At 44.9% G+C, this 27,500-nt stretch overlaps 4 protein-coding genes across 4 annotated transcripts in view; 2 read left to right on the top strand and 2 right to left on the bottom strand.

Annotated features, from left to right (window-relative positions):
- The window catches only part of gtpbp3 (GTP binding protein 3, mitochondrial), a gene marked incomplete at both ends in the record, with an annotated part of 12,469 nt that extends 6,922 nt beyond the window's left edge, over positions 1–5,547 (top strand). Inside the window, 3 exons of the mRNA XM_080536513.1 lie at positions 1,578–1,743; positions 3,295–3,681; positions 5,316–5,547. Of these exons, the coding sequence (XP_080392639.1) occupies positions 1,578–1,743; positions 3,295–3,681; positions 5,316–5,547 (785 nt within the window). The remainder of the gene's footprint in view (positions 1–1,577; positions 1,744–3,294; positions 3,682–5,315) is intronic.
- A 4,116-nt stretch (positions 5,548–9,663) lies between these two features.
- Positions 9,664–14,139, bottom strand: plvapb (plasmalemma vesicle associated protein b; the record flags this gene model as incomplete). Its single annotated transcript, XM_080536512.1, has 8 exons — positions 9,664–9,673; positions 10,165–10,169; positions 10,380–10,490; positions 11,198–11,317; positions 11,840–11,989; positions 12,309–12,730; positions 12,940–13,039; positions 13,753–14,139. The coding sequence occupies 8 exons, from the start codon at positions 14,137–14,139 to the stop codon at positions 9,664–9,666; spliced, it is 1,305 nt and encodes a 434-aa protein (XP_080392638.1).
- Positions 14,140–19,850: 5,711 nt separating this feature from the next.
- babam1 (BRISC and BRCA1 A complex member 1) lies at positions 19,851–25,125 on the bottom strand. Its single transcript, XM_080535719.1, has 9 exons — positions 25,028–25,125; positions 23,537–23,974; positions 23,201–23,259; positions 22,976–23,096; positions 22,608–22,686; positions 22,430–22,454; positions 22,162–22,291; positions 21,277–21,363; positions 19,851–20,849 (listed from the first exon to the last, which is right to left on the bottom strand). Exons 2-9 carry the CDS (start codon positions 23,957–23,959, stop codon positions 20,649–20,651), a joined length of 1,125 nt encoding a protein of 374 aa, XP_080391845.1. The 5' UTR covers positions 23,960–23,974; positions 25,028–25,125; the 3' UTR covers positions 19,851–20,648.
- Positions 25,126–27,255: 2,130 nt separating this feature from the next.
- ushbp1 (Usher syndrome 1C binding protein 1) overlaps positions 27,256–27,500 on the top strand; it is a gene marked incomplete at both ends in the record, with an annotated part of 8,035 nt that continues 7,790 nt past the window's right edge. Inside the window, one exon of the mRNA XM_080536510.1 lies at positions 27,256–27,401. Coding sequence (XP_080392636.1) covers positions 27,256–27,401 — 146 coding nt within the window. The remainder of the gene's footprint in view (positions 27,402–27,500) is intronic.

Below are 27,500 nucleotides of genomic sequence, written 5' to 3'. Positions count from 1 at the left end.
TATTGAAAGAAGACCCAGAGAAGAACCAGCCATAGCACATGCTGTAGAGGTCCCTGGAGGGAAAAAAGTCTAATCTGATTCGAATAAAACATGTTTGCTTAGCAGTCTTGGGGCATACAGTCATGTGTTTGAAATATTGCATCCTGAGATCATTTAGCATGGCTTTGTATAAACCATGTGGAGTGCTTGCCTGGCTGGAACCGCCACACGGCTTCCTATCAGAATAATAGGCTTATTTATCAAGAGTCCCGATAAAGTCCTGTTATTGTTTCCTATTGAGCTTTGTCTTTCCCAGGGCCCGGGCTCCACGCCCCGCCCCCGCGCTGCGCTGGCTGGTGTATTAATGACTTGTCAGCCGTGTTTAGTTTGGGCTGGATGCTGCAGTACAGTAGCTACGTGGTTCCTGAGGACAGCTGGGCTTGAATGAAAATATTGCTTTTGGGTGAGAGGGGTGTCGGTCGTTTTAATCGACGCCTCAACTTTGACATCGTTCCCAGAGAGGAGGCGCTACGTGTTATTTTTACTCTCGGGGGATGTGCGGGTGGTTGTATTATTAGGTGGCTATGCCTGTAGGACATTGAACCCTATTGTTATTGGCAGAGTTTTTTTTTTTTTTTAAAGACATTATTGTTGTTGTTGTTGTTTAGATGCTATGGCTCAATTTCCTGTCAGATGCTTTAGGCTGGAAACTTGCAATTTGGCAGTATGAAGGGAAGTGGGGATCATTTGGACTAATTAGGAGAGGAACTGAAGCCTTCAAAGGGCCTTGAGTTTTTTTTTTTTGATACCTCCACCTGAGGTATAACAAAGCACAACCATGTTTTTTTCATGTCTTTGATATGTCTATTTTATGAAATGGATGGTTGTATACAAATATTTTACTGCAAAAGTACGGTAGTTAATTTGGATGATATTTGGATCCTCCCCAAAACTGAAAATAGTGACAATTTTGGATTCTACAAAAGGGACAGCGACTGCTTTATCAGATGTATCTGATGTGTTTAAATTGCCAACTTTGTGTTTAAATTGCCAACTTTGCAGAGTCACCAAATTCGGTACATAGCATCATTCGGCACATAGCATTCGGTACCCTCATCATTATGAGCAAAAATGACCAAAAAAGCCTCCAGGATCATAAAGTTCCACCATGAAGGATGTTCCGCCATTTAGAATTGAGTGAAGAACACGTAGAACACTAAGGCTTTTACAGCTACTGACCTATCAGCTCCAAACCTGGTCAGTAGCATCAACGGACTGAGGTGCTCACAAGATCAAATGTATTTACCCATCCAACAAAGAACATGAGCTCATGAGGTATTCATATGGTATATTCTTCAAGGATCAATGGCTATGTATCATTCATTTAAAAGTCCAAAAATGTATGTAGCAATCCCAGATGACCAATTGCCAGATTCCTTAAAAAAAAAAGAAAGAAAACAAAAGGAGTTTACTACAGTATCACTTGTCATCAACATTGAGTTACCTATGTCTGGTGTCTAACGGTGTCCACTTGTCACTTCTATGAAGATTTCTAGTAAGTGACACCCATCCCTCCCTCCCCGTGTCTTTGTGTCCAGGCCAGCGTCCCGCGGCCATCGTGTCCCCTGTAGCGGGGACCACCAGGGACGTGGTGGAGACCTCCCTGGACATCGGGGGGTTCCCCGTCCTCCTGAGTGACACGGCGGGGCTGAGGGACAGCCCTGACAGCGTGGAGAGGGAGGGGGTCCGCAGGGCCCGGGAAAGGTAGGACCACCACGCCGTCTAATCTCACTTCTATAGTAGGACGTTGTTACTTTGTTATTTACTGTGGACAACAATCAAGCACTGAACGGTTTTATCAGCAAAATGTTTTTAAACTCTCACTTTGTCACGCCAAACGTCAGTCGCCCCCAATAAACATGGCTTTACTGAAACAGCAAGTTCTTTGACGGTGCTTTATTTGGTATATCCAAATGAATTCCGTGAAATAATTCATCCTTGAACAGATGTGTGAAACGTGACACATTCACTCTGAACTTTCAGGACCCGAATTTTGGAATCCCTTATTTTGAACAAAACATTATTGGAACATTGGGGAGTACGCGGGAGTATCTTCCTGTGAACGACCGTTCGTTTCACAGAACAAAGTCGAGTATTGTCTGCATCTTTTATGGCAATATGGAACAAAATGTCCAAGACGCTCCAACGTCCTTGGAAACAAAGAAAGGAAGAAATAATTCAATTCCATTTCCCATACGTTTTTTATTTTGGCAACCGTTCCGTTCAGACTGTGTATACATTAGCTGCTGGGGGCAAATGTATGGTTATAAATACCGGGCGGTAAACACACTCAGGAGGTTGTACAACGCAGTGTCATCATTCCCCAGTTGCATAATATTTACCATAAACAGGGTGAGGTGAGCACACGGACCTCTGGTTGAGAGAACACACATACCTGACCATTCCTGACAGCTGCTTCCACTGTTTACACCAGGGAAGAATAGCAAAAGCAGAAACATATACCCCCCCTCCCTCCCTCCCTCCCTCCCTCATCACATACACACAGACTGGCAGACGGACGTAGGCAGAGAGACAAACACACAACACACACACACACACACACGCTCAAAAACACTTTCTCTCACACACATGCAGTACTATGTGCATGCCAGTCTGTGGCACTCCTGGGAGCAATGCCAGTGCCAGCACTCGACACACAGACACTCACACACACACACACACACACACACACACACACACACACACACACACACACACAGGCACATGACTCAATGTCTTGGGCAGGCTGACACCAGTGCGGGGGAGAGGGCAGAGTCAGGCCTTATAGGAAGTGCAGGCTGTTCTTGTGCTTCTGGGGACTTTCTGTCAGAGCCGGGGTCACCATAGGCTTGTGACCTGGGGCCAGGGCAGGAAGGAGGCAGTAAGAATAAGCATCCGCTGCTCCTCCTCCTCCTCCTCCTCCTCCTCCTCCTCCTCCTCCTCCTCCTGCTGCTGCTGCTGCTGCCGCTGCTGGTCCCCCAGGGTGAAGGGCGATGTATACTGGCGCAGTGCCGCCTCACTCCCCTACCCAGGTGTCTCTGCGTAGGAGAAACAAACTACACGTGCCAGAGACATTCAGCTACTCTCACAGGACAATGGAGGTTCAGTAGAAAGTGTGTCTTAACAGCAACCCCCGGCACAACCAGCACCAAGACACAAATGCCAGTATCACTCCAGAGCTTAAAACTGTCCATTGCCAAAAAAAGCGTACACTCTCAAATGTCCTCTGTTTGAATGTCTCCCCCCCCCCCACAGGGTGGAGCAGGCTGACCTGACCCTGGTGGTGGTGGACGCCACCCTGCTCCCCCCAGACCCCCGGCTGGTACCGGGCTTCCTCCAGGGGCACCTGAGGACCGTACTGCCCGGCCTGGAGCGCGTCATCGAGGCGGGCACGGGTACGGCTGCCCCCCCCTCCCCTGAGAGGTGCCTGCTGGTCCTGAACAAGAGTGACCTGGTGCCCGCGGAGCTGAGGGAGCAGGCGGAGAGGGAGCTGAGGGAGCTGAGGGAGCGGGCGGAGGGGGAGCTGAGGCAGAGCCCTGGTCACCTCCACCTCCTCCTCCCTCCTGTGTGCTTCCTGTCCTGCTCCACCAGCGCAGGCCTGGACCACTTCATCAGCGTGCTGCAGCACTGCGTCAAGACCCTGTGAGTCATTTTTTAATCCTGCGGGCGACGATGACGCTTCGATCGGCTCTCTTAAAACGAGCTCCGATGCTAAAATGTCCTTCACCGAGTTACCCAATAAGATAAGTTCCGTTTGAGCACGAGAATAATAGTTTGTGTGATTTCGGGGGAAGAATATCTTTGTGTTTTATAGGGTCCCTGATTTGAATACTAATCAGTTACACACATGATTAGGTTGTCCACTACCAATTCAGCACTCTGAATGTTTTTGTGATCCTGACAAACACCCCCAGGCCCTGACAGTGACCAGCAAACCTATAACATGATGGAGCTACCACTGGTTTCATACAGGACACAATATAAAAACTGCAGATTTGCACTGAACTGAATGGTTTGTAGTACAGCCAAAGACACATTTCTAGCCTTGTTTTGCTGAGTCACTTAACTTCATTGTTGCAAACACAGTTATGGATTTGAAATAGATTATATGAAGAAAAAAAAACTCCATTAGGTTATATAGAGCAATTTTGTAGAGTGACTGGAATGATAAGTTGACTCATGGACTGTGTTTTAGTCTCAGCCACTCTACTTAATTATTAGTCCTCCCAGGCCTCAGGGTGGCCTTCCTGTCCTCTCTCAGTTAGTAGAGTCAACCTGATCAAAAGACTGTGTAATTGTTTCCTATTCAAATGACGATGTAATACATACAAATCTAAAAAGTTTAAACTATTGCCATTGCACTTAATGGACTCAATTCAACGACTAAATTGTTTAAGAAATGTTTACATTTCAGCTAATTTTAGCAGAGCCACAGCAAGGGCATCTAATACTTTTTCACTCAGGTCTTCTCTGTTTTTAATTTTTTAATAATTTATTGGGAAAATAAATAAAAATCATTCAAGTGTCCAGTGAAAGTGTCCAATGGGAAAAATATCCACTTCAATTTCATGTTCATGACAATTTTGCCTTTATATAACATAATGCAATATTCATATAACGTATGTACATAATGTAATATTCTGTATGTAACATACAGTAACGTATTTTATACAACGGATAGATCCGGTCCATTGTCTCTATTGGTCAGTTTGCGTTCCAGCCGTGCTGATATCCATGCTAAATGGAATGTTGACACATCTTTTCATATTACTCTGCGTTTGTATATATTACCGTTATCGAAGTTACAGTATTACTGTTGCTTAGCAACCGATAAACAACTGTTCAGCGGATGAATACACTTCCAATAAAACATAGTTCCATCAAATACATTAATTAAAAGCTTGTCTTGTCTTTCTTTTGTGAAATATTGATAGATAAATGTGGTAACTGTTGTATAAAAGTGTTATGGATATATATATTTTTTTTTATTTATTATTTGGATTTGAAATCAAACAGTTACTATGAGGTTAAAGTAGAATTTCTCTGCATTTACTTGATTATGTTTGTGTACATATTGGTTTCACAATTTAGAAATGACAACAGCTTTTATACAAGGTCCCCCTATTTCAGGGAACCAAAAGTAATGGGACAAATGGCTTGACAGGCGTCTCTGGTTAGTCAGGTGTGTGTCCTGTTACAGAGCACTGCAAAGCATTTCTGGAAGTAAACTCTTGGTACTGTGATGTAACGTTGTGTTTTTTTGTCCTCTCCTCCAGGTGTGGGGACCCTCTGTCAGGCGCCCCCAGTCTGACCCAGGCCCGGCACAGGGCCCACCTGCAGCAGTGTGTCACGGCCCTGACCCAGTACCACCACTACAGGGACGAGGACCTGGCGCTGGCTGCCGAGGGCGTCCGTCTGGCCCTCACCAGCCTGGGCCGGATCACAGGACGCGTCGGAGCCGAAGAGATCTTGGATATCATATTCCGAGAATTCTGCATTGGGAAATAGCTGTATCAGATCATATTTTATGTATTCTATATACATATCATATATTTATCATATGTATATGCATAATATGTGCCTCGAACACATACTCAATGCAAAAAGGTACTTGTACCTGAACCCTGAAAAGTTGTTGAGAAGCGCACTTAGCCCACGCTAACAAAGACTTGTGATGCAGTTATTCTTGTGCCATCTGCCGAGATTGAACTAGAACTAACTATATGTATACGTGTGTCCTGGCGATTTAAAACGGTCCATATCGAGACAAAGCATGACTAAGACGAAGAAGAAGAAGAAGAAGAAGAGGTGGAAACAGCTTTAACCGCCGTGTCTCTGAGTCATCCTGAGACAGATCCTCTCGATTCAGTCTCTCTCTCTCGGTCCAGTCTCGGCCGTGTGGGAAGTAGGAATTCTCTGGAGGCAATCCTCTCTCTGCCCTTTGTTCCCCTGTCAATCTGTCCTTGATTAAATATTTATGTTTCCTGGCTGAACTCCTCACCCCTCTCTTCCCCCCGGCGTATTCCTTCTCTCCCAGGTCTCTGACGACATAGGGCCCTGGAGTTCTCACTAGCCTAGCGACTCTCTCTCTCTCTCTCTCTGTCTCTCTGTCTCTGTCTCTCTCGCTCTCTCTCTCTCTCTCTTTCTCTGTCTCTCTCTCTCTCTCTCTGTCTCTCTCTCTCTCTCTCTCTGTCTCTCTCTCTGTCTCTCTCTCTCTCTCTCTGTCTGTCTCTCTCTCTGTCTCTCTGTCTGTCTCTCTCTCTCTCTCTCTCTCTCTCTCTCTCTCTCTCTCTCTCTGTCTCTCCGTGTCACAGCCTAGAGTTTCCCCTACCGTTCCCCCATCCTCTCGTCGCCGGTCCCTTCTGTCACTCCCCGATGGTCCTTTCATCTCCAGGCTGATTAATGGAGGCCAGAGGAACACTGCTGTCTAAAAGTAGGAACCAGTTTGTTGCCAGTCCCCCACAAATCAATAGCAAGAGGCGACGGCCGGATTGATCTTTGAAGTGGCCCGCTTGGCGTCCCATCAGGCCCTGGTGTTTACCTCAGCAGGGGATGGGTTAGATTCAAGCACTAAATCAATACAGTACAGATTACAGAACAGATTACAGTACAGATTACAGTACAGATTACAGAACCGATTACACTGGAACATAGATGGATGAAAATAATAACCGCTCAGTATAGTTGGTAGTTAGGTCGTTAGTTAGTTAGTTAGTTAGTTAGTTAGTAACAATAGTTGGAGTGTTCATAGATCATTATATGGCAAATTATCAGATGTACAGTATTTGATACAAATAAATTATGTATAATAACAGAACAGAACTGAATCTTTAATAAGATAAGAAATTACCAGGCCGCTATTGTAATATATCTTTAATGGGTTCATAAGGAACAACTAGTTGGTTCTTATGTTTGGTGGTTACCAAAAAAAAAAAAAGAACAATGAGAAGAAAACATGGAAAAATTCCACATTCCTCATTGTCAATCCTATCAAACACGACCTCCAATTTGGTTTCAGGGGACGCGAATAGAAGTGAACTGTGTCAAGGCCTTGGTTGAATGATTGGTGTCGTTTTGGCCTGTGTGGTTAATTCTGTTTCCTGCGTGTGAGATTTATGTCTGCTGTGAAACAGAGGGACGTGGCAGCAGACGGAGAGTTGTTGGGGCATCGGGGTTCACACTCAGGTGTGTGTGTGTGTGTGTGTGTCTGTGTGTCTGTGTGTCTGTGTGTCTGTGTGTCTGTGTGTCTGTGTGTCTGTGTGTCTGTGTGTCTGTGTGTCTGTGTGTGTGTGTGTGTGTGTCTGTGTGTCTGTGTGTGTGTGTGTGTGACCACATAGGGCTGAAAAACACTATGTTAAACAAAGGATTTCCTGAGAACATGAGAGAGGCTCCTTCACCTGTGGCGCTGACATTCATCAACACAGGGTCGGCCCTGCCCAGCCCAGCCCAGCCTGTCCTCAGCCTTGGGCTGCAGCCACAGACAATAGTGTATTTTAGAAGTAAAATATTTAATTAAAACATACTGTTAGCACATTCAATTAACCACATGTGTATTCATTGCTCCATAACACTTGGGCTTTGCCAAATTATTCATCCTGTGTACAAATAAAAGAAACCTTATACAGGTGCATCTCAAAGAATGTGAATATCATGGACACGTTATTTTCCGTAATTTAATTCAAAAAGTGAAACTTCTGGTCTTATCTAATATTTTGAGATACTGGATTTGGGATTTTCATGAGCTGTAGGCCATAATCATCAACATTAAAACAAAAAAAATGGCTTGACTTTTCCACCATATTCAAATTTTTTGAGATGCACCTGTATCGAGTTTTTCCAGGTGCAGGTGTAAAGAAAATAGTTTTTCTTTACTGCAGTGTGATAACATCCACCATGATATACACTCACCGAACACTTTATTAGGAACACTATACTAATACTGGGTAGGTTCTCCCTTTTCTCTCGAAACAGCCTCAATTCTTAGTGGCGTTGATTCCACAAGAGAGATGAGATTCTGGTCCACGGTGACATGATTGCATCATGCAATTCGTACAGATTTTTCAGGTGCACTTTCAAGCTGTAAATCTCCCGTTCTACCACATCCCAAAGGTGTTCTATTGGATTTAGATCTGGTGACTGGGAAGGCCACTGAAGAACAATGTGTGTGTCATGTTCATTAAACCAGTTTGAGACGACTTTTGCTGTGTGACATGGTGTATTATCATTCTGGAAGTATCCATTATGGGTACATTGTGGCCAAGAAGAGATGCACATGGTCAGAAACAATACTCAAATAGGCTGTTGCATTCAAACGACGATTGATTGGTATTAACGGGCCCAAAGTGTGCCAAGAAAGTGTATATGTGCAGAAAATATTGTATTTTACTCTCTCATATCAATTCTCTCTCTCTATTGATCGACTGAGTCTCTTACTCACTTTCTTCTCTCTCTCTTCCTCTCTCTCTCTATCTGTCTCTCAGTCTCAGACTCTCTCTCTCTCTCTCTCTCTATGGTACTGACTGTATGTACCATGACACAGTAAGTGACCTGTGGATGTATTTATTATGGGATTCACCTCCGTCATCTGGGGTATGGCAGTGTTAACATCTCCCCCACCGGGGGAACATAAACAGAGCTATTCTTAGAGATGTCACATTGCATAACGGTGCTGGAGACATAAGTCACGTTCTCTCTCACATCAATCTTCTTTCCACTGCTCAGTAGGATATTTTAAATATTCCACTTGTAGGTTTCATTGCATTATTCCCCCCTTTCAATCAAGACAATCTGTGTAGACTCACAGAAATACATGAATAAACAATAAACGTTGATAAATATTATTGAAACTTACACTGACGTTTATTTTTTCGTATGTATGTATGTCCTGTGACTCCTCCTATAATATATAATATCATATTTTATATATACTCCTATAAAATATGTATGTTATTTTCTAGTTTTCATATTCTTGACATGTTATGTACTCCATGAGTAAGCGCTATACACATTTACGGTAATGTATTAATATATATATCTTTTTTTAAATGTACTATTATCTTTTTAATTTTTAGTTCAGTGGTGGTGCATAGCATCTCAGTATTCCATATAATACAGATATTATAATATGATTGTTACTGTTTACATCAATTGTTCAATTATGGTGTAATGATTATGTTGTGTTGGGAACCCATGCCAGAGGTGTTGTATGTGTGAATAACTATACTGTGACCATAGAGGTGTTGTATGTGTGCATAACTATACTGTGACCATTTACACTTAAGAAGGTCTCTTGACCATTGTTTGACACTGCTGAATCCAGGTGATTTACTAAGGCTGAATCTAGGTGATTTACCAAGGCTTTAGGCTCTTTTGGTCTTTTTTGTCTTTCTGTCCTTAACATACTGTTGTTGTTTTTAACTGTGTACAAAATGTATATCTATTTGTGCAAATGAATAAAATAAATAAACACTAGACGTTCAACAAACAAAGACACAGGCATTGTAATGCAATATTTTATTTTCCAACAGACATGAGTAGATTGAAAAGTTTCATTAATTTTCAATCATAAATAAGAGAAAGAGTTAGCACAGGATAATGCTACAAAAAAATCATAATTTTACACTTTCACACCCACCTGCAAATAAACAGTGAGACACATATTTCATAACAAATTATGTACATCACAAATGTTTTTTTTTTCATGAACCTGATTATAAAGTTAAAACACAATACAAAGGTTTAAAAAAAAAAAAAAAGAAGAATATATCAAGATACATATCAAGAATATATCAAGATACATATCAAGAACTGCAATGAACGTGGAAAATGAAGAATGAAAATGGAAACAAAGGTTAAAATCTTTTTCATCTGAGTATGATGTTTAAAAGGCATATGTAGATACAGTACTATATACATTTCCAGACAGCTGTTGGTGCATACTATATACATGTCCTTCATACAACTTAGGGGGGTCAGTAGTATTTACAGAACTGAAATTCAGAAAGGTCTAAGAGCACATGTTGCTAATGGAAACTTGACCACTTGTTTTCTGGGGACCACAGCAAAACAAATCTTCACTCAGGGTCTCAGCAGGTGAGTTTGCCTCTCCTCCATGTCTCTTTTCACCTTTCCTGAAAGAGAAAAGGTGAGGGTGTCAGTAACAGGCAGGAGTTTGTCTACGATCTGGCCCCAACTCAATAGCGATACATCTTTTATTGATACAATGAAGAATGTGAGAGTCACGTAGATTGGACATTTGAAGAAATGATACATTTGTGTTGTGCATGTGTTTCTCAAATGAGCTCTTGACCTCTGAGTGTTAAGAATGAGTGTCAGCATACCGTTAGAGATTTCAGGATCCCAGGGGCCCCAATGGAGGGTCCCTTCCCCATTATGGGCTGCCGGTTCGGTGGAGGTCCTCCTTGCACTACAGCGGGCCTTGGGGCAACAGACTGCAACACAACAAGAAAATGTAAGTCAATATATATATACATACAGTATAATAATATGATATAATAATTGATATTCTGTTTAGAAGATGCTTCTATCCAAAGCAAGTGAGTGCATAAATGTTTTGTTTATCGTCACAGCAGTTATCAAACCCTCAAGCTCAGTGTTGCTAGCACCATGCTCTACCAACTGAGCCACACACAACCATTTATACATTGCAAAATTCTCAAAGGAAAATATCTGATGAATAAGGACTGGTTATCTACCATCTGACACAGCATAAGGATAAGAAAACTGTGCAAATTCTGAATCTTGGCATGAGACCCTCATAACTACCGACAAAAAAATATTTCTCCAGTTTCCTCCTCCGAACATGGGGACTGTTATCTAGTCTGTCCATCCCTTCCTGTGGTCGCCCCTAGAGATCCTGGATCTGCTGACTCCATGTCTCTCCTAACGCCTGCTCTGACTGGGCCATTCACAATCAGTGGGAGCGAATCCCATGCGTGGGTGGCTGTCAGGAGGGCAAACCATCTTGATTACTGTGAGTTGTTCCTTCTTCTTTAGATAAGAAGGTAGGAATAATGGCATCAGCAGTAAAAAAAAAACTAAACAAAAACCCCACATCTCTAAGCAAGGTCAAGCATAGAGGGGAACATGCAGACAAGGACACGGTAGGAAACATGAATGGCCTCTGTAGACGTTGTACCTTGCAGTTGGCCTGGGCGGTGGTGAGAGTCTGGACCTCGGACTCCCTGAGGGCCAGGCGGTCACCCTGCAGCTTCTTCTCCTCTCTCAGACGGTTCTGCTCCTTCAGGAGAGTCTCCACCTGCACAAGACCAACCAATGAGAAACCGGTTAAAACAAAGACTAACCAATGAGAAACCGGTTACAACAAAGAGCAACCAATAAGAAACCGGTTAAAACAAAGACCAACCAATAAGAAACCGGTTAAAACAAAGACCAACCAATGAGAAACCGTTTAAAACAAAGACCAACCAATGAGAAACAGATTGAATCGATTAAAACAAAGCCATAAGCCCTACTGATACATCCACAGTAGAAGGTCTGTCGATTGAGATCTCTAGGCTGCATAATTAAGTGCACACGCCATTACAGTGAATACAGTAATATGTTAATGTTGACGAACACAGGGTACAAATTGACACGCAGATATTTTAAAAGGTGATACAGTAAGGAGTCAATACTTAATTCAGAAATAACTCCATGAATCATTAACAAAAGTCCCAATCGTTAATAAACATTGATATAAACCGTTGCTAAACAGCAATAACATAGGTTCATAAGTAGTTTATAAGCAGGCTTGCGGTGCTCATAAGCAGTGACCCACCTGTCTGTCGTGGCTCAGCTGGGTCTCCTGTCGCTGCCTGATGGCCTCGGCCATCGACGCGCTACGGTTGTGACGACACTGCTGGAGGTCAAGGGTCAGGCGGTTGTTCTGGACCTCTAGACGGCTGGACTGGGCCTGGATGTTGGACACCTGGTAGTGATCAGAGATGTGTTGCTATTAATAATCCACCTCTGATTGATGGATAAAGCGCTGCACAACTCTTCAATTAAAATGAACATATTTCAAGGAAAGAGTTGTATCATTCTATCATCAGGCGTACAGTACAGTACACCCTACTGTGCATGAGGAGCTCTCATCTGACCCTGTTGGTCCAGCTTGCCGTGTGAGTAACCAATGACAACCACAATGCAGTTGGCGAAAGCAAAAAAACAACAAAGAGGAGACAGACATACACACACGCACACGCACACACACACACACACACACACACACACACACACACACACACCTTGTCCCCGACGTTGTTCAGGTAGCTCTGGAACTTGTCCTCCACTTCCTTGGACAGACTGGTGCAGCTGGAGCGTATCTTATCCATCTGCTCCTGCTGCTTCTCGCAGGTGAGGTGGAAGGTCAACGCGTGGGGGAACAGGTTGTCGATCCTGGTCAGGAAGGTGCCGGTGACCGTCTGGATGCCCTGGAGAGACTGGGTGAAGTCCTCCTTACACTTCTTGGTGTAGGTGACCAGCTGGTCCTGCAGGAGGGTGTTGTCGCGCCGCAGGCCGATGGTGTCCAGGTGGTGGGCGTCCCGGTCCTTGATGGCGTTGTCCCGCTCCATCCGTATGTAGCGGATGGTCTGGGTGAAGTTGGCTTCGATGAGTTTGATCATCGCTACCTGCTGGGCATTCAGGCTCTGTAGGGTTTTCACCTCACCTGTAAAAGGAGGAAAGAAATATCTTTCAGCGTTATTGCGCTGAAATGTACTACAGGCATAGCATCATGAGAGAAAAGTGTAACATTTGTGATAGGTCTTATTTACAGCATCAGGTCCCTCATAAATGAGTCACATCACAGGAGATCTTGCAGAAGATTACAGAAAATAAATCACTACACCACAAGTTGGGTTTCAGAGGATTATGTACCATTTGCAGAGGTGACGATGGATCTGAAAGGGGTGGTGGGGCACTGCACTGGGGTAGAGCGGGTCATCTCGCCTTTCTTTTTATCTGCTTCACATTGGCTCTGTAAAAGAACAAAAAGAAAGTGTATTTGGATGTGTTTTTAGACTAGACAGAAAAAAAATGTAATAACATAAATCCATTTCAACTTCCATGAAGTTCAGTGCTTCTTCTTAACTGACTGGAAGTGAAATACAGTTCACATTGATAGACCGTTTTGTTATAAGACTATTCTAACATATGATTCCATTGTGATCCAAACATGAACAAAATCAGACCATTGTTTCAGACGTTTAGCAACATAATGACTCGGTCGTGGTCTGAAGTAGATACAGCATAATTAATAAATAAGGTCTGTTATGTTAAATATTTCCAAGACAAACATATCTATTTCATTCATTATTCATCAGTAACTTCATTAGAAGTAATTCCTTTCATTTTTTCTTAATTTTTAATTCATGGTTTTCTATTTTTTTTCACCACATTTCCTTACATCTTGACCACTGGGCATTCATTATTCCTACACTGATATCAGTATCATCATTTTCTTTGTCATGTTCGGAAGCCTTATATCCTCTTGACAATTCTAGAATTCCTTCCTGCACTCGTCTCTTGTTCTTAGTCAATTGTGCCACTTTACTTCATGGACTCTACATACGTCTTAAACACACAGTCTCGTCTCCTCACCACTTTAAACACACAGTCTCATCTCCTCACCACTTTGAACACAAAGTCACATCTCCTCACCACTTTAAACACACAGTCACATCTCCTCACCACTTTTAGTTGCAGTCCTTTGAGTGCGGTCCCTGTGACGTTGGCTGCTACTTTCAGCGCTGCCACCTCTTTCTCCAGCGCTGCCTTCTCGCCCGTGCGAGCCCCCAGAGAGGCGCCCAGCTCTGCCTTCTCCTTTGTCAGCTTGAGGTGGTTCTCGCTGAGCCTATTGACGGTCTGCTCCAGCTCCTCCACCCTTATCTCCTCCGCCGACTTCTCCGGCTCGCCGTACACCAGGAACAGCACCAGGCTGACGATGATGAGCGACTGGATCAAGGAGGAGAAGAAGAAGACTAGCTTCATGTAGTAGCTGCAGCTTTTCCCTTTGGGCTTGTGGATGTCCTTGGCCTCCAGGCCAAACTTGGCCCGCGAGTAGCTATTGCTGTACATCTCTACTGGACCGTAAGAGTTGTTAAAGAGAAAGGGTGTTGTTGAAGATCACTTCTGGGTTTCCCGTAGTACTTTGAAGTGGATTTCCTTTCCAAGTCGGTCTTGCTGCTCTCTGAGAAGGAAGGTGCTGAAACCTGAAGGTGACCGCAGGCCTGGCTGAGGGTGTTAAGAAGAATGCGATTCTGTTATCCCGCCTCTGTCTAGCCAGCGCTGTCTAGAGAGACAGAGATGGCATGTATGTATGTGTGTGTGGATGGATGTAAACACTGACCCAGGGTTGTGCCGAGGGGCCGCATGTTTATAAGTACTGAGGCACACTTCCTATGTGGCGACTCCTTCCTGGCCCCTGCCCCCCCCCGGCCCACTTGCTGTGCCCCTCCCCGCCTTAACCCCCCCCCCACCCCTCCTCCTCCTCCTCCTCCGCTGCCCTGTCCAGCGGCCCCGGTGCTGCTCCTGGATCCTGAGGTTATCATAACTTCACCCTGCGCTCCACAGGGACGTCTGGCATCACTTTCACATTGTTAGCGCCAGCGAGGCCCTGCTTCAACTGTCAGAGTTCTAGCTGCCAGAGAGAAACGTAAAGCCAATACATACAGTAGTAATAACAATAAACATGTTGACATCTGATTGAAATGGATTGTCCGGAGCTGCCAGGGGCATGGAAGTTGACTGGATTTATGTACTGTAACAATGGATTGCCCCCTCTGTAGATTCATATCTTTGCTCTAAACAAACTGTTCTTGTGGTTTCCGTCTTCTAGATGTTCAGGGATGATTGGCACTACACATGCTACTGTATATAGTCAGGTACAACTTGTCTGCCTCGTCCATTCTAATGACAACAAACATACGAAGGTCTTTCCTGATTCATCACAGAAAAACAGACGGTAACAAAACCCCCCAAAACCACACAAATTCCTGATCACATTCCATCAGCGATGGATGAACAATGTGACCCCCCCCCCCCACACACACACACACACACACGCACACGCACACGCCACATCCTGCTCTCTCACACCGACGGGAGTCACCACAGTGGAGGAGTGAGAAAAGCCCAACAATGGGGACCTGTCATCCTTTTGGGACAAAGGAATAACAAATATTCCCCACAGTATAGCAGGCGTCAGGCACGTTTGATCCCCACGCAGTCTTCTGCGGTGATGACGTGAGGAGCTGCCTGCTCCGTCTGGGAGGGGTGTGAAAGGGGAAGAGTCCAAAGAGCCAGGGGTTTTCCTGCCTCGCATTGTCTCCCTGCCAACCTGTCCTCACCGGAAAAGCTCATTTATGGAGGTATTTTAAAATGACAGAAAATGAGTGAGTGTCAAGAGTCAGGACAGAACACCAATTAACTTCGGAACAAAAACAGGAAGCCTATACCTTTCAAGACCCAAGATAAAGACACGTATTAAGATAACCATATTTGGGATGAAAGAAGTTTTTGTTCTTAAAATTCTCAGGGTTTTTGTTCAAGAACAAGATTATTATATTTTTTAATTTAGTATTTGTAAGTCATAACCTCCCAAGATGGAGGAGTCCAGTACAAAAGATGTACTTTTTAGGTGTCATAAGGGTGATGGTAGTGAATTATGCCAACATCATAAATATTGTATGCTACTATACAACACGACTGTTATCCTAATCAAATAACCCATTAGGAATCTGTTGTAACCCCAGAATCCACTCAACTCAAATCATTATGAATCAGTCCCGATGTGTGTTTTCGTGAGACGTCAGCGTGATTACATGATATGAATTCAGATTGTAATGTTTTGCCAAACACTGCCTGATTATGTGAGTGGGCAAAATGATCCTGCCACAGGGGTCTCAACCTAGAGGGAGAGGCCATGTTAAAATAGCATGGCTCTTCCCAACATCCCACACTTGTGATGGACCTGCACATGACCTAGTAAATACAATCACAAATATGAAGTAACGATTCTTTGCCAACCTTTCACTAGCACTGTTGCTACTAGCACCTTTCTAATATAGCAATGATTAGCCTACTTGCATATTGTTTATTTTTTCACTGTGCTAGGGCAAAGTGAACTTGAATGAGATTGGGTTGATTATAAACAAAAAGTAAATGATGTGTACTTCAGTCATGGTTTTTAGGAGATAACTGAATGGTTTATTTATCTCAATCCGTTTGACAGAGAATGTCATAATCAGGCTGTAAGGGTAATTGACGTGTGCCCATAAAAGGAACACACTAAGTGAGGGGAAGGGGGAAGGGGGTGGTGGAGAGGGTTTGGAAAAAATAAAAAGAAGGATTGCAATCATCCTCAGCAGGACTCCTTCTTTTTCTTCCTGTCGTTCACTTTCTTCCCATCTGGGATGTCGGCCCTGTCCTTTCGCTTGAAGAAGCTCAAGAATCCTTTCTTTGAACGGGTAGGAAACGAGACATAGTGTAATACAAAACCACATAATAACAAGTTCAGGCTTCACAACATCTCTTTTTGATCTGTTTTAAATAAAGTTATGCTAATAAGTCCAATGATTAATTGAAGTGCCTATCCTGTACCTTTTTCTGAGCCTTCTCCAGATCTATGGCCATCACGTTAAGCTGCTCTCTCATCTGCTCTCTCTCCTTTTCACTCTCAGTCACCACGGCTTCTCTCTTTCCAAGGTCTCTACTTCTTTCTCTTGGGGTTCCCAACAAAGCCCTGGACAGGCTCCAGTACGTGCAGAACTCAGCTGCCAGGGTCCTCACCCACACCAAGCCCTGGCAGCACATCTCCCCCACCCTCATTCACCCCCACTGGCTCCCGGTCAAGTCCCGCATCACATACAAAATCCTCCTCCTCACCTACAAATCCCTCCACACCTGCGCCCCCCAGTACCTAACTGACCTCCCCCCCAGCATACCCCTTCCCGGAACCTGCGGTCCGCGGAAATGGGCCTGCTATCCACCCCCCGCACCAACCTACGGACCTTCGGGGACAGAGCCTTCAGCGTGGCCGCACCTACTCTCTGGAACTCCCTCCCCATAGTGATCCGCTACGCCCCCACCCTGGACTCCTTCAAATTAGCCCTCAAAACACATCTGTTCTCCAAGGTCTTTGGCCCCTAGTCATTGTTTCAGTTTTGCTTTGTTTGTTTTCTGTTTTGTCTGTCCGATCATTCCCTTGTAAAGCGTCCTTGGTTTTTTTGAAAGGCGCTATATAAATTAAAGTTATTATTATTCTTTTTATTATTCTCCTTGGTCAGACACTTCTCCATGGTCTCATTCATCCTCCTCTCCATCTCCCTCCTTTCATTCCAACTCCTCTCTAAGAGAGACAGCCACTAAACGTTGGCCATTTCCTCCATTTCCATTTGGAAGTGAGCAGAGAGGAGTGCCTCTCTGTGTCCTCTTGAGCCTTGGTCATACTCTTATTCTCTGCCTCTCCAGTCCTACGCTCAAACTCTTCTATCTCCTTTCTCCATTCCTCCTGCTGAGCAGCGGAGAGGGTCTGGAGGTCCTTGTGGACCTTGGACATGACATCCAGTCGGGTCTTGGACATGACATCCAGCCACGGTTTGTTGGAGGGTGGTCTTGTTATTTCTCCCCTCCATCTTGCTCTGCCTCGCTGAGCCTCCATCTCCTCCCTCTCTTCTCTCCAGGTCTTCTCCTGTGAAGCACAGAGGTTCTGGATGCTTGTGTGGGCTTCGGCCATTTTCTCCTGTTTGATCTCAGGCCTCTCCACAGTCTGAAGGAGACGGTTGAGTTGTTTCTCTACCTCTTTGTTTACCACAAGTTTTAACACTTTCCCAATATTCTAAAATGATGTGGTCATATTTTTGCAAACTGTAAACTTATGTTTATTGACAATAAAGTGTCCATTTAGATAGTTTGAATGTTCCAAATATTGTTTTGCTACCATATATAATAGGGTATGCATGTGTCATGCAGCTGCATTGAAAATGTAATAAGGTGAAAAAACAGAGGTGACACTGTTAAATGAAGGAGATTGTTAAGTGTGCGTATTTGCATAATAAACTCTGAATAGTATAAATAACCTTAACCCGCATTTGTGTATGGTTTGTATAGTATAGGCCCGCATTCGTGCACAAGTCGCAAGTTACGTAACAATACCAGTCAGAGCACCAGAAGTACCACACAAGGCGACTTTCTAGTCCCATTTAGGAAAAGTAAATTTGGTCAATTATCATTCTCTGTTATAGCAATACAAAACTGGAACTCACTACCTACCTACATAAAAAATATACATACATACTCCACCTTCACAACACACCTTAAGGCATGTCTGTATGTTGCTATGACTATTTGCTCTTCCTTTGTCCCCTTTGTACTGTTCTTATCTCATGTACTGTATTGATGCTGCTGCCATTTGTGCTTGAATGTCTTGTCTCCCCGGCATGTTTGTGCTTGCTCCAATTGTGCTTGATATGTTTGTATGTCCTGCTCCATTTGTTTGTGTTTGCTGCAATTGTAATTTTTTAAACTAATGTATTTTATTTTAGGGAGCCTATTGTCAACTGGCCCGGGGACTACAGCTGGAAATTAGCCATGTAGGCTAAAGCTGCTCCATTTACTGTTGTTACAGTTAATTAATGGGGACTGTCCACGACATCATAAACTAATAAACTAAACTTTGGTCCAGCTGATTGTCAATTCACTGTTGTGGATTCATGGTCTACTGTATAGTCAAGTGTTTTTTTTATAAATCTCACGAGACGTATCAGAATAAGCCTGGATTTTTCTTTAGCGACGTAATACCCCCCCGGGGTGAATGTGCCCCTCTGACAAAACACTTGCCAGGCTTCCCCAGTAACATTGGTCTAGAACCGCCACTGGTCAAATCCCTAATTAAACACAGTGGGAGGCCCCGTGCTAGATAACCTGGTGAGGATCTGCGTAGGCTACATAACAAAGGCTTAGTGGAGGATTTCTAACTATAGGGAATAAGTGTCCCAACCACACCTGTAATGACCATTGGACCTGCTGCTTGATGGTTGTTGCCTACAAGAGGCTACAGTGTACATTCTCTTCCTTTCAATAGGCTGCTCTTATAAGTGTACAAGAAATATCTTATGTAGGCTATACACTCACAGAGCACTTTATTAGGAACACTATACTAAAACCACAACATGTTCAGATTCTGGTCCATGATGACATGATTGCATGGCGCAATTCCTACAGATTTTTCAGATACACTTTCAAGCTGTGATCGGGTGGGCAGGACGCACGTTTGGCTGGGCTGAGCCCACCCCTGCCCATAGCCACCGCCAGCCAGTAGACCCTGTCAACCTCTGTCAACCTCTGTCAACCTGTCAGTAGATAGAGATGTGGATAACACCAATTTAACCTCGTGCAGCTTAATAATACAACAACCATAATAGGATAAACATCCAATTGAGTTGTGGTAAGTAGCTCTCTGTGTCCTCCAATTGAGTCCAATTGAGTTAAGGTAAGTAGCTATTCACATAATGAGAAGCCAGGCTTCTACAGCGTCTTCAGGCTCGGCTTGTAACTACTCCCGTCTCTGTAAGAGGACCTATACTGCCACCTGGTGGCCAATATCTGAAAAGCACAAATAGTAGAGATTTAAAAAACTAATACTGTGGATGAGATGTAACGTTTTAATTATCAGAAACAGCTTTAAAATTGACATTTGTACAATTAATGTGTTTCTAGTGCAGTTGGCAGTACTAAGTGCCATCATCGCATGATTCCATCTGCAACCTTTCGCAATCATTGTCTCTATCCAGCCCATACCTACGTACATTCTTTTATTTTCTCAGTAACAAACAGGGGGAGAAAAACAACACAAACGTGATTAAAAGCAACCATCTTAAAAAAAAAGAAGAAAAAAACCCAACAAACCAACAAAAATACGATTGACATAACAACAGGCAACATTGGAATTATAAACAATACGTTTTACAAGGCGAACCCATAAAAGGGTGTATGTAAAAGAAAACGGTGGTGTGATCTGATGTTTTTACAGGACATCTCAAACTCAAATTACCAAAAACAAAAATCACCCCTTCCTCCTGATAACATATACTATACTATATTTTCTTCATTCACATTTTCCAATAGCCAGCCATGGAAATAGGTCACATCTACCAGAGTTCTGCCTGTGCCATGGGTGTTAATTCATTAAGACTTATTAAGAAAGACTTATTAGAAAAACTAAACAGGGGATCATCACGCTTCTCAAAGTCCCATGCTTGCCTCCTCCTAGCATCCGATCCTTTCGTTCAGTTAGACCGGTGGTCACTAACCCGGGTCATGGATAGCTACAGGGGGAGTAAGTAGGCTTTTGTTCCAGCCAGGCACCAACACATGGTGTTACACATCACGATCGGGGCGTTCAACTCCTGGGTGGAGACAAAAGCCTACTTACGTGTAGCTCTCCGAGACCGGGTGATTCTGACCCTGCGCATCCGATTCAAATGAATCAACTTAAGTTAGATGTTGATCCTGCAGGGGCTTGGAGACTAAAAGGCTGCACCCCCCCCCCTCTCCAGGACCAGGGGGGGGGCTGGCGCTCCCTGAGTTTAGACCGTAGCCTCTGTGTCCTGGGGCTCGTCCCCCTCTAGCAGGCTGTAGGAGGCGTGGCTCTGGAAGGGCCTCTGTAGAGGGTGGGACAGGAGTTTGGCCATGCAGTTGTGCAGCTCGATGGCGGGCCCGCTCAGGGACACCTCGAAGCGGTAGCACATGCCTTTAGAGTCCAGGTTACAGAAGGACGTGTAGATGTCCTGGAGAGAGAGAGAGAGGGGGAAAGAACACACAGAAACAAAGAAAGAAATTAAAGCAGAATGGATTCTTCTCGTCTTAGTGATAAGAGAAGGATAAGACATGATGATGTGTGTACATTTTAGACATTGTTAGTTGCCACTGTAGAGGACATGATACAATCACAGTGACTATAATATCTAGAAGTAGAACAACCACAGAGCATCTAGAAGTAGAACATCTAGAACTAGAACAACCAGAACTAGAACATTTAAAACTGGACAAGACTAGGATAGACTACAGGAAAAAACAGGTTGCTGTGCAGTTAGGTTCACACTCCACCTCTCCACTCCTCCATTCCTCCATTCCTCCACTCCTCCACTCCTCCACTCCTCCACTCCTCCACTCCTCCACTCCTCCACCTCTCCACCTCTCCACTCCTCCACTCACCCTCCAGCTGCTCTCATCCCCCTGTTCCTCGGCCCCGTTGTGCAGGTAAACCACGTCAAAGAAGAAGTACGGAGACTGCAACATTTTCTACAGGAGGAAAGAAGAAGAATTACTGCCTCTGTTCAGGTGCAAAGCTAGGATCACCGAAAGAGCAGGGTCCACCCCCTCCACAGTCTAAAGAGCAGGGTCCACCCCCTCCACAGTCTAAAGAGCAGGGGCCATCCCCCCCACCACAGTCTAAAGAGCAGGGTCCACCCCCCCACAGTCTAAAGAGCAGGGTCCACCCCCCACCACAGTCTAAAGAGCAGGGGCCATCCCCCCCACAGTCTAAAGAGCAAGGGCCATCCCCCCCACCACAGTCTAAAGAGCAGGGGCCACCCCACCACAGTCGAAAGAGCAGGGTCTACCCCCCTCACCACAGTCTAAAGAGCAGGGGCCATCCCACCACAGTCTAAAGAGCAGGGGCCATCCCACCACAGTCTAAAGAGCAGGGGCCATCCCACCACAGTCTAAAGAGCAGGGGCCATCCCACCACAGTCTAAAGAGCAGGGGCCATCCCTCCACAGTCTAAAGAGCAGGGGCCACCCCATCCCACCACAGTCTAAAGAGCAGGGTCCCCCCCCCACAGTCTAAAGAGCAGGGGCCATCCCACCACAGTCTAAAGAGCAGGGGCCATCCCCCCCACCACAGTCTAAAGAGCAGGGGCCACTCCACCACAGTCTAAAGAGCAGGGGCCATGCCATCACAAACATTGGCGAGGGGAATAAATACTGTATCACACACAGTAATACAGTAAATGACTGTAGTATTACAGTAAACGACTGTATCACAGCAATGAGAGAAGAGTGAGCGACTTCCGTCCTCCTCCAGTCTAAAGCTTCTTACACTGACGGCCTCCGAGGGGCTGAACTGCAGCTGCCCCGCGTGGCGGCTGTAGATGAGGAGGGTCCGCACCACGAACGGAGGGGGGATGGTCTGGACGTTCTCCACCAGGGGGAGCTCTATCTTCTGACGGCTACAGGGAGGGAGGGAGAGAGGACACGTGAGTTGGCTACTGGTTGTCCACCGTAATGGAACACTGTGTTGTATTCTTTACAAGCAGGGCTGTGACAGATGACGGGTGATAAACACTGTAATAATGTACAGTACTTACATGACGTTGAGAAGATCCTCCAGATCTGGTGAAGAATGTTAAGGAGCGAACTTCTTGGAAGACAAACTTAAATATCAGGCACTACTAGACCATTTCAGACATAGATATGGAGAATATAGTATATATATATATACACGTTGGCACTTATGTCTTCAGTCTGGTGCCAGATTGAGGATACTGAAGGTCTCACACACGTTGGTGTCCAGGTCATAGAGACAGCTGCACAGCTCCCGGGGGTCAGAGGTGAAACCTGACAGCTGGAAGACATACACACACACACACACACACACACACACACACACACACACACACACACACGCAAACACACATGCACACACACACACACACACACACACGCGCACACACGCACACACACACGCACGCACGCACGCACACACGCACACACGCACACACGCACACACGCACACACGCACAGGCACCCGCACGCACACGAAAAGAAAGGAAGAAATTACATTAGACTCAATTTAGAAACATACTTGAAGCATGAAATCAAGTAGTGAGATGGCGCCCTGCTCATGGACTCACCCATAGGGCGTCGTCGTTGACAACAACCAGAGCAAACTCGTGGCGTTTGTCAATCTTGTGCTTTGTTCTGACAAACATCTCAATCATCTTCTGGGATATATTAAGAGCATTGGTTTTGGATCTGAGGGAAAAGATTCAGTGTTCATCATCGTGTTCTTCATCATCATCATCCTCATCCTCATCATCATAAGGGTTAGGGTGGTGATGCATGAAACAAGAGCTTACCCATTGAAGGACTCCAGCTTCGGCAGGGACATCTCCTCAGAGAGATCCAAACAAATAATCTGTCATAACAAAGACAACATTTAAATAACAATACTGCATGACTTTGTTGGTGGTACAGACCAAATCCACGTAACGCCACGTGGACACCACGTAAACCTTCCCTTCCATTTAAAATCCCTTTCAATCTAAACCCAGGGGTCTAATCTAAGTGCACAGAGCGAGTCTTAAAGTAGGAAGATGAAATGACAACGACAAATTGTCAACAGATCTCATGACATCCCTATAGTCACAGGCCTACTGTTGCATTACAAGAACACAAGAGGACCACACACGCACCACTTTCTCGGGACAGTTGACGCGCGGAGCTCTGAGCTGGAACTCTGCCGTGGAGGAGGGCACTATGGGTGGCGTCAGAGGGGTCTGCTGCGGGCCCGGCTTAGGCCTGTCTTTGGCCATGGCCGGCGTGGGGGTCAGGACCGTGGCGTTCACCGTAGCCGGCGCTACCGGGGCGGCGGCCTGGGCTATGGTGGCGGTGGCGGTGGTGGAGCTAGGAGGGCTGTCGCTGGTCGAGGCTTCGCCCTCCCCCTCCACGCGGCTGCCCACCGCAGGCTGGGGGGCGTTGGGGTTACTGTTGCCTCCTCCCAGACTCCCCGTGCTGCTGCGGCGGTCCTCGGCGCCCTCCGGGTTGGAGCGGGTCCGCGGCCGCAGCTCCACCGAACGCTCCTCTCCGTCCGCCGCGCCAGGCTCTGGGGTCTCCATGATGGACACAGGCCACTGGGGGTCGGGGGGGGGTTGTGTTTAGGTGACAATAGAAAAACACTCAGAGCCATAATATTATCACTTAAGACCCACTTAGTTCTCACATGATAAAAAAACAACATTAGATTAAAAATCCTTAGATTCATTCACATTGCGAGCTGCAGTTTAACATCTATGTAGCTGTAAGATTCACTACACTATTTTCAAAAACGATTTGAAGTCGGGACAGAATGTATTAGCTCACCTCCTTGACAGAAGTGAGCAGAATTCAATCAACCTCGTCTTTGCAATCAACAGTTCAGAAGGATTTTTCTTTGGATGACTGCTAGACTTATGGTTTCTGCTCAGTTATCTTGCAAGCAAAGCTATCTTACTGAGATTGTATCATAGCACACAGATACCACACAGTCATACCACACACACACCACACACATACCACACACATACCACACACATACCACACACATACCACACAGTCATACCACACACACCACACACACACCACACACACACCACACACATACCACACACACACCACACACATACCACACACACACACACACACACACCACCACACACACATACCACACACACACACACACACACATACCACACACACACACACACACATACCACACACACACACACACACACACACACACACACACATACCACACAGTCATACCACACACATGTATACCACACAGATACCACACATACACACACACCACACACACACACACACACACACACACACATACCACACACATACCACACACATACCACACAGATACCACACAGCACTTTTCTGTGTCTTGAAGACACAGAACATCTGGAGAGATGTCTTAAGACACTGAATATCAATCAGTCTTAACAAATGTGTCTTAAGACGTCTCGAGACAAGGTGATGGCTGGGTACCTCTACTGTCAGACCAGACCATTCAGGTTAGCTAGCTAGCTTAGCGTGAGCAATCTCAGCAACATCACCATTTCCCACATTACACCTGTGGACAGTGGATTTAGAACCGTAACGCAGTCATGTGTGTGAAAATGAATATCCCGACTTACATGTTTTCCCGAAAACGCGTCAGTTATAGGACAACAAAGCAGCCCAAACTCATTAGATTAGCGAAATGTTTCGGTAACTATTTGTTATGCACGGCCATCTTTCCTGACCGGAAATACCTCGATCAGGAAGTGCTACTGCAATGAGGAAATGTGGTTATTGTAGTCCTAATACTTTGTAGTCCTAATACTTTTTTTTGGTCCCAGAGCCTAATGTTAGTATAGAAATATGGCTGTGGCTCTGACTCTCTTGTCCCTCCTAGACAACATGTCCCATTCCAATCTTTTTTTTGAAGTTACTACTCTGTACAGAATAATGACATTCAAAGGGCAAGATTATATATATATATCCCACATACTGTTCAAATCTAGCCTAATGTATATGGTGCGATTGGAGCTCATGAAGTGCACTGAGTAGGGCCACCCATTGCCGTTTCAGTGCTTATTCTGAGCCTCTGAGAGTTGGCATCCGAACTGATAAAAACCACAGAATTAAATCCAAGTCATAACAGGAAGGGATACAATATGAGGGGGAATGGGTGGGGATCATCTAAATGTGTTGTCCACTTGTTACCATGCCATTATCTCTGTGATATCCTGCAGCATGCAGAGATGAAGAACTCATAATCAGAGGAAGAGAGAGAGAGAGAGAGAGAGAGAGAGAGGGAGTAAGAGAGAGAGAGAGAGAGAGAGAGAGAGAGGGAGAGGGAGAGAGAGAGAGAGAGAGAGACACAGAGAGAGAGAGAGAGAGAGAGACAGAGACAGAGACAGAGAGAGAGAGAGAGAGAGAGAGAGAGAGAGAGAGAGAGAGAGAGAGAGAGAGAGAGAGAGAGAGAGAGAGAGAGAGAGAGAGGTGGAGACTGGAAAGGATTATCAGCCAGGCAGAACGCAGGCAGAGTTTTTACAACAGAGACAGAGTAGAGAACCCTTGGAAGGTACAGTATAATCATACAAAACAACAGGACAGCAGTGACTGGCACACAGAGCAGAGCTCCTCATACATGTGATGGCATTCCCTGGACAGGACAGCCGGTAGAGGCAGGACAATTGCACTGAGCCTCACAGGAGCCAGCCTAAAGCCATGGAGGTAAGTCCCTCTTGTAGTTTGCCTGTGTTTTGTAAAGTGTTTCTTTGCTCACTTATCCAGTAAACACTTCTGTCCCCCAAAAATTGTAATGGCTGACAAAACAATATTTGATTTAATGTCTACGTTAACAGCAATGTTGGGGTGTATCAGACACATAAACATGGGGTATGTATGTGTATCTATGTGTATCTTCCGGATATCCTAACTTGTCACAATGTCTGTATTGGAAATACATTGTAACATAATAGGCTACTTTGCTCTTGAATCAGACCACTGGTCTCTTGGGTGCTGGTGGTGTCAGAGGATTATAAGGACCTTCAATGAGTACAACCAGCTTCAGTTGCTTTGTAATGTGTGTTTACCTACTACCTTGGTTGTGTCACTGCATCCCAGAGCTTGATGCTGCTGCCCTCCAACCCTCAACAAACGTCTGTCAACTGCTGGTTTTATAGCAAAAGTACAGACTCTTATCTGTACTCCATACCTGAGATACAGCCATATCTTTTGCTTAATTTCACGAACTGTACATTCTTGCACAGTTCTAGAATCAGAGATGATTGAAAATAGTTTTTTTTATGTTGTATCAGTTGGTCACGAGTTGTGTTTTGGGCCACTAACTGGTCCTGAGCAGGAAGCAGCGTTGCAGGATGTGTCTGTTTCCTCCCTTTCCGCTGCTCAAAACAAAAGCTTTTAAAGAAGAGAAACAATAACTGTCGCTGACAGCCTAACAGCTGGTATGCACATTTGATGGAGATTTCTGTGGAATTATAACCCTTTGTTTTTTTAGCACAAAGCAAAGGTCATCGCAGGAGTGAGCCCAAATAGACTTTGCACACATAAAGTATCAACAAGATTACTCTCTACCAAATTAGCAATAAGATGATTGGTTGGTTTTCAATGATGTGAAGTTATGTAAAGTACACTACGAACTATTCTAGGCAACTTTTCTTCCTCTGTCTGTTATGATGATATCCATTCCACCAAAATATGTTAGAACAAGGCCAATGTTTGGTGTCACATGAAAAATGGGAGCTGGAAATAATTCACTATTTCCCTGCAGGGTTTCAATCTAGGCCGAAGCGAAAGCCTGGATTCTGGGTCAAGGTGTGAGGAGGAGATGACCCTGGTAACCCAAGTGACTGCAATGACCCTTGAACCAGTTAGCCTTGACCCCTCGGTGAACCCTGACCCCTCCCAGGCAGAGCTGGCGCTGTGTGAGGCTGAGGTGGGCACTCTGCTCAGTATCATCGCTGAGCTCAACAGGAAGATGGGGGCACTACAGGCACCGAGGTAGGTCAAGTTTGTCAGATTACAGCAAATAATGCCTTGGATACATGTACTTTATTACACTCAAATGCATTGTAGTTATTGTATTGTACAGTATACAAA

This window comes from Nansenia antarctica (assembly GCF_963989245.1).
Source record: "Nansenia antarctica genome assembly, chromosome: 7".
Taxonomy (NCBI): domain Eukaryota; kingdom Metazoa; phylum Chordata; class Actinopteri; order Argentiniformes; family Microstomatidae; genus Nansenia; species Nansenia antarctica.
The sequence above is the reverse complement of the archived record's forward strand: the minus strand, read 5'-3'. Positions and strand labels throughout refer to the sequence as shown.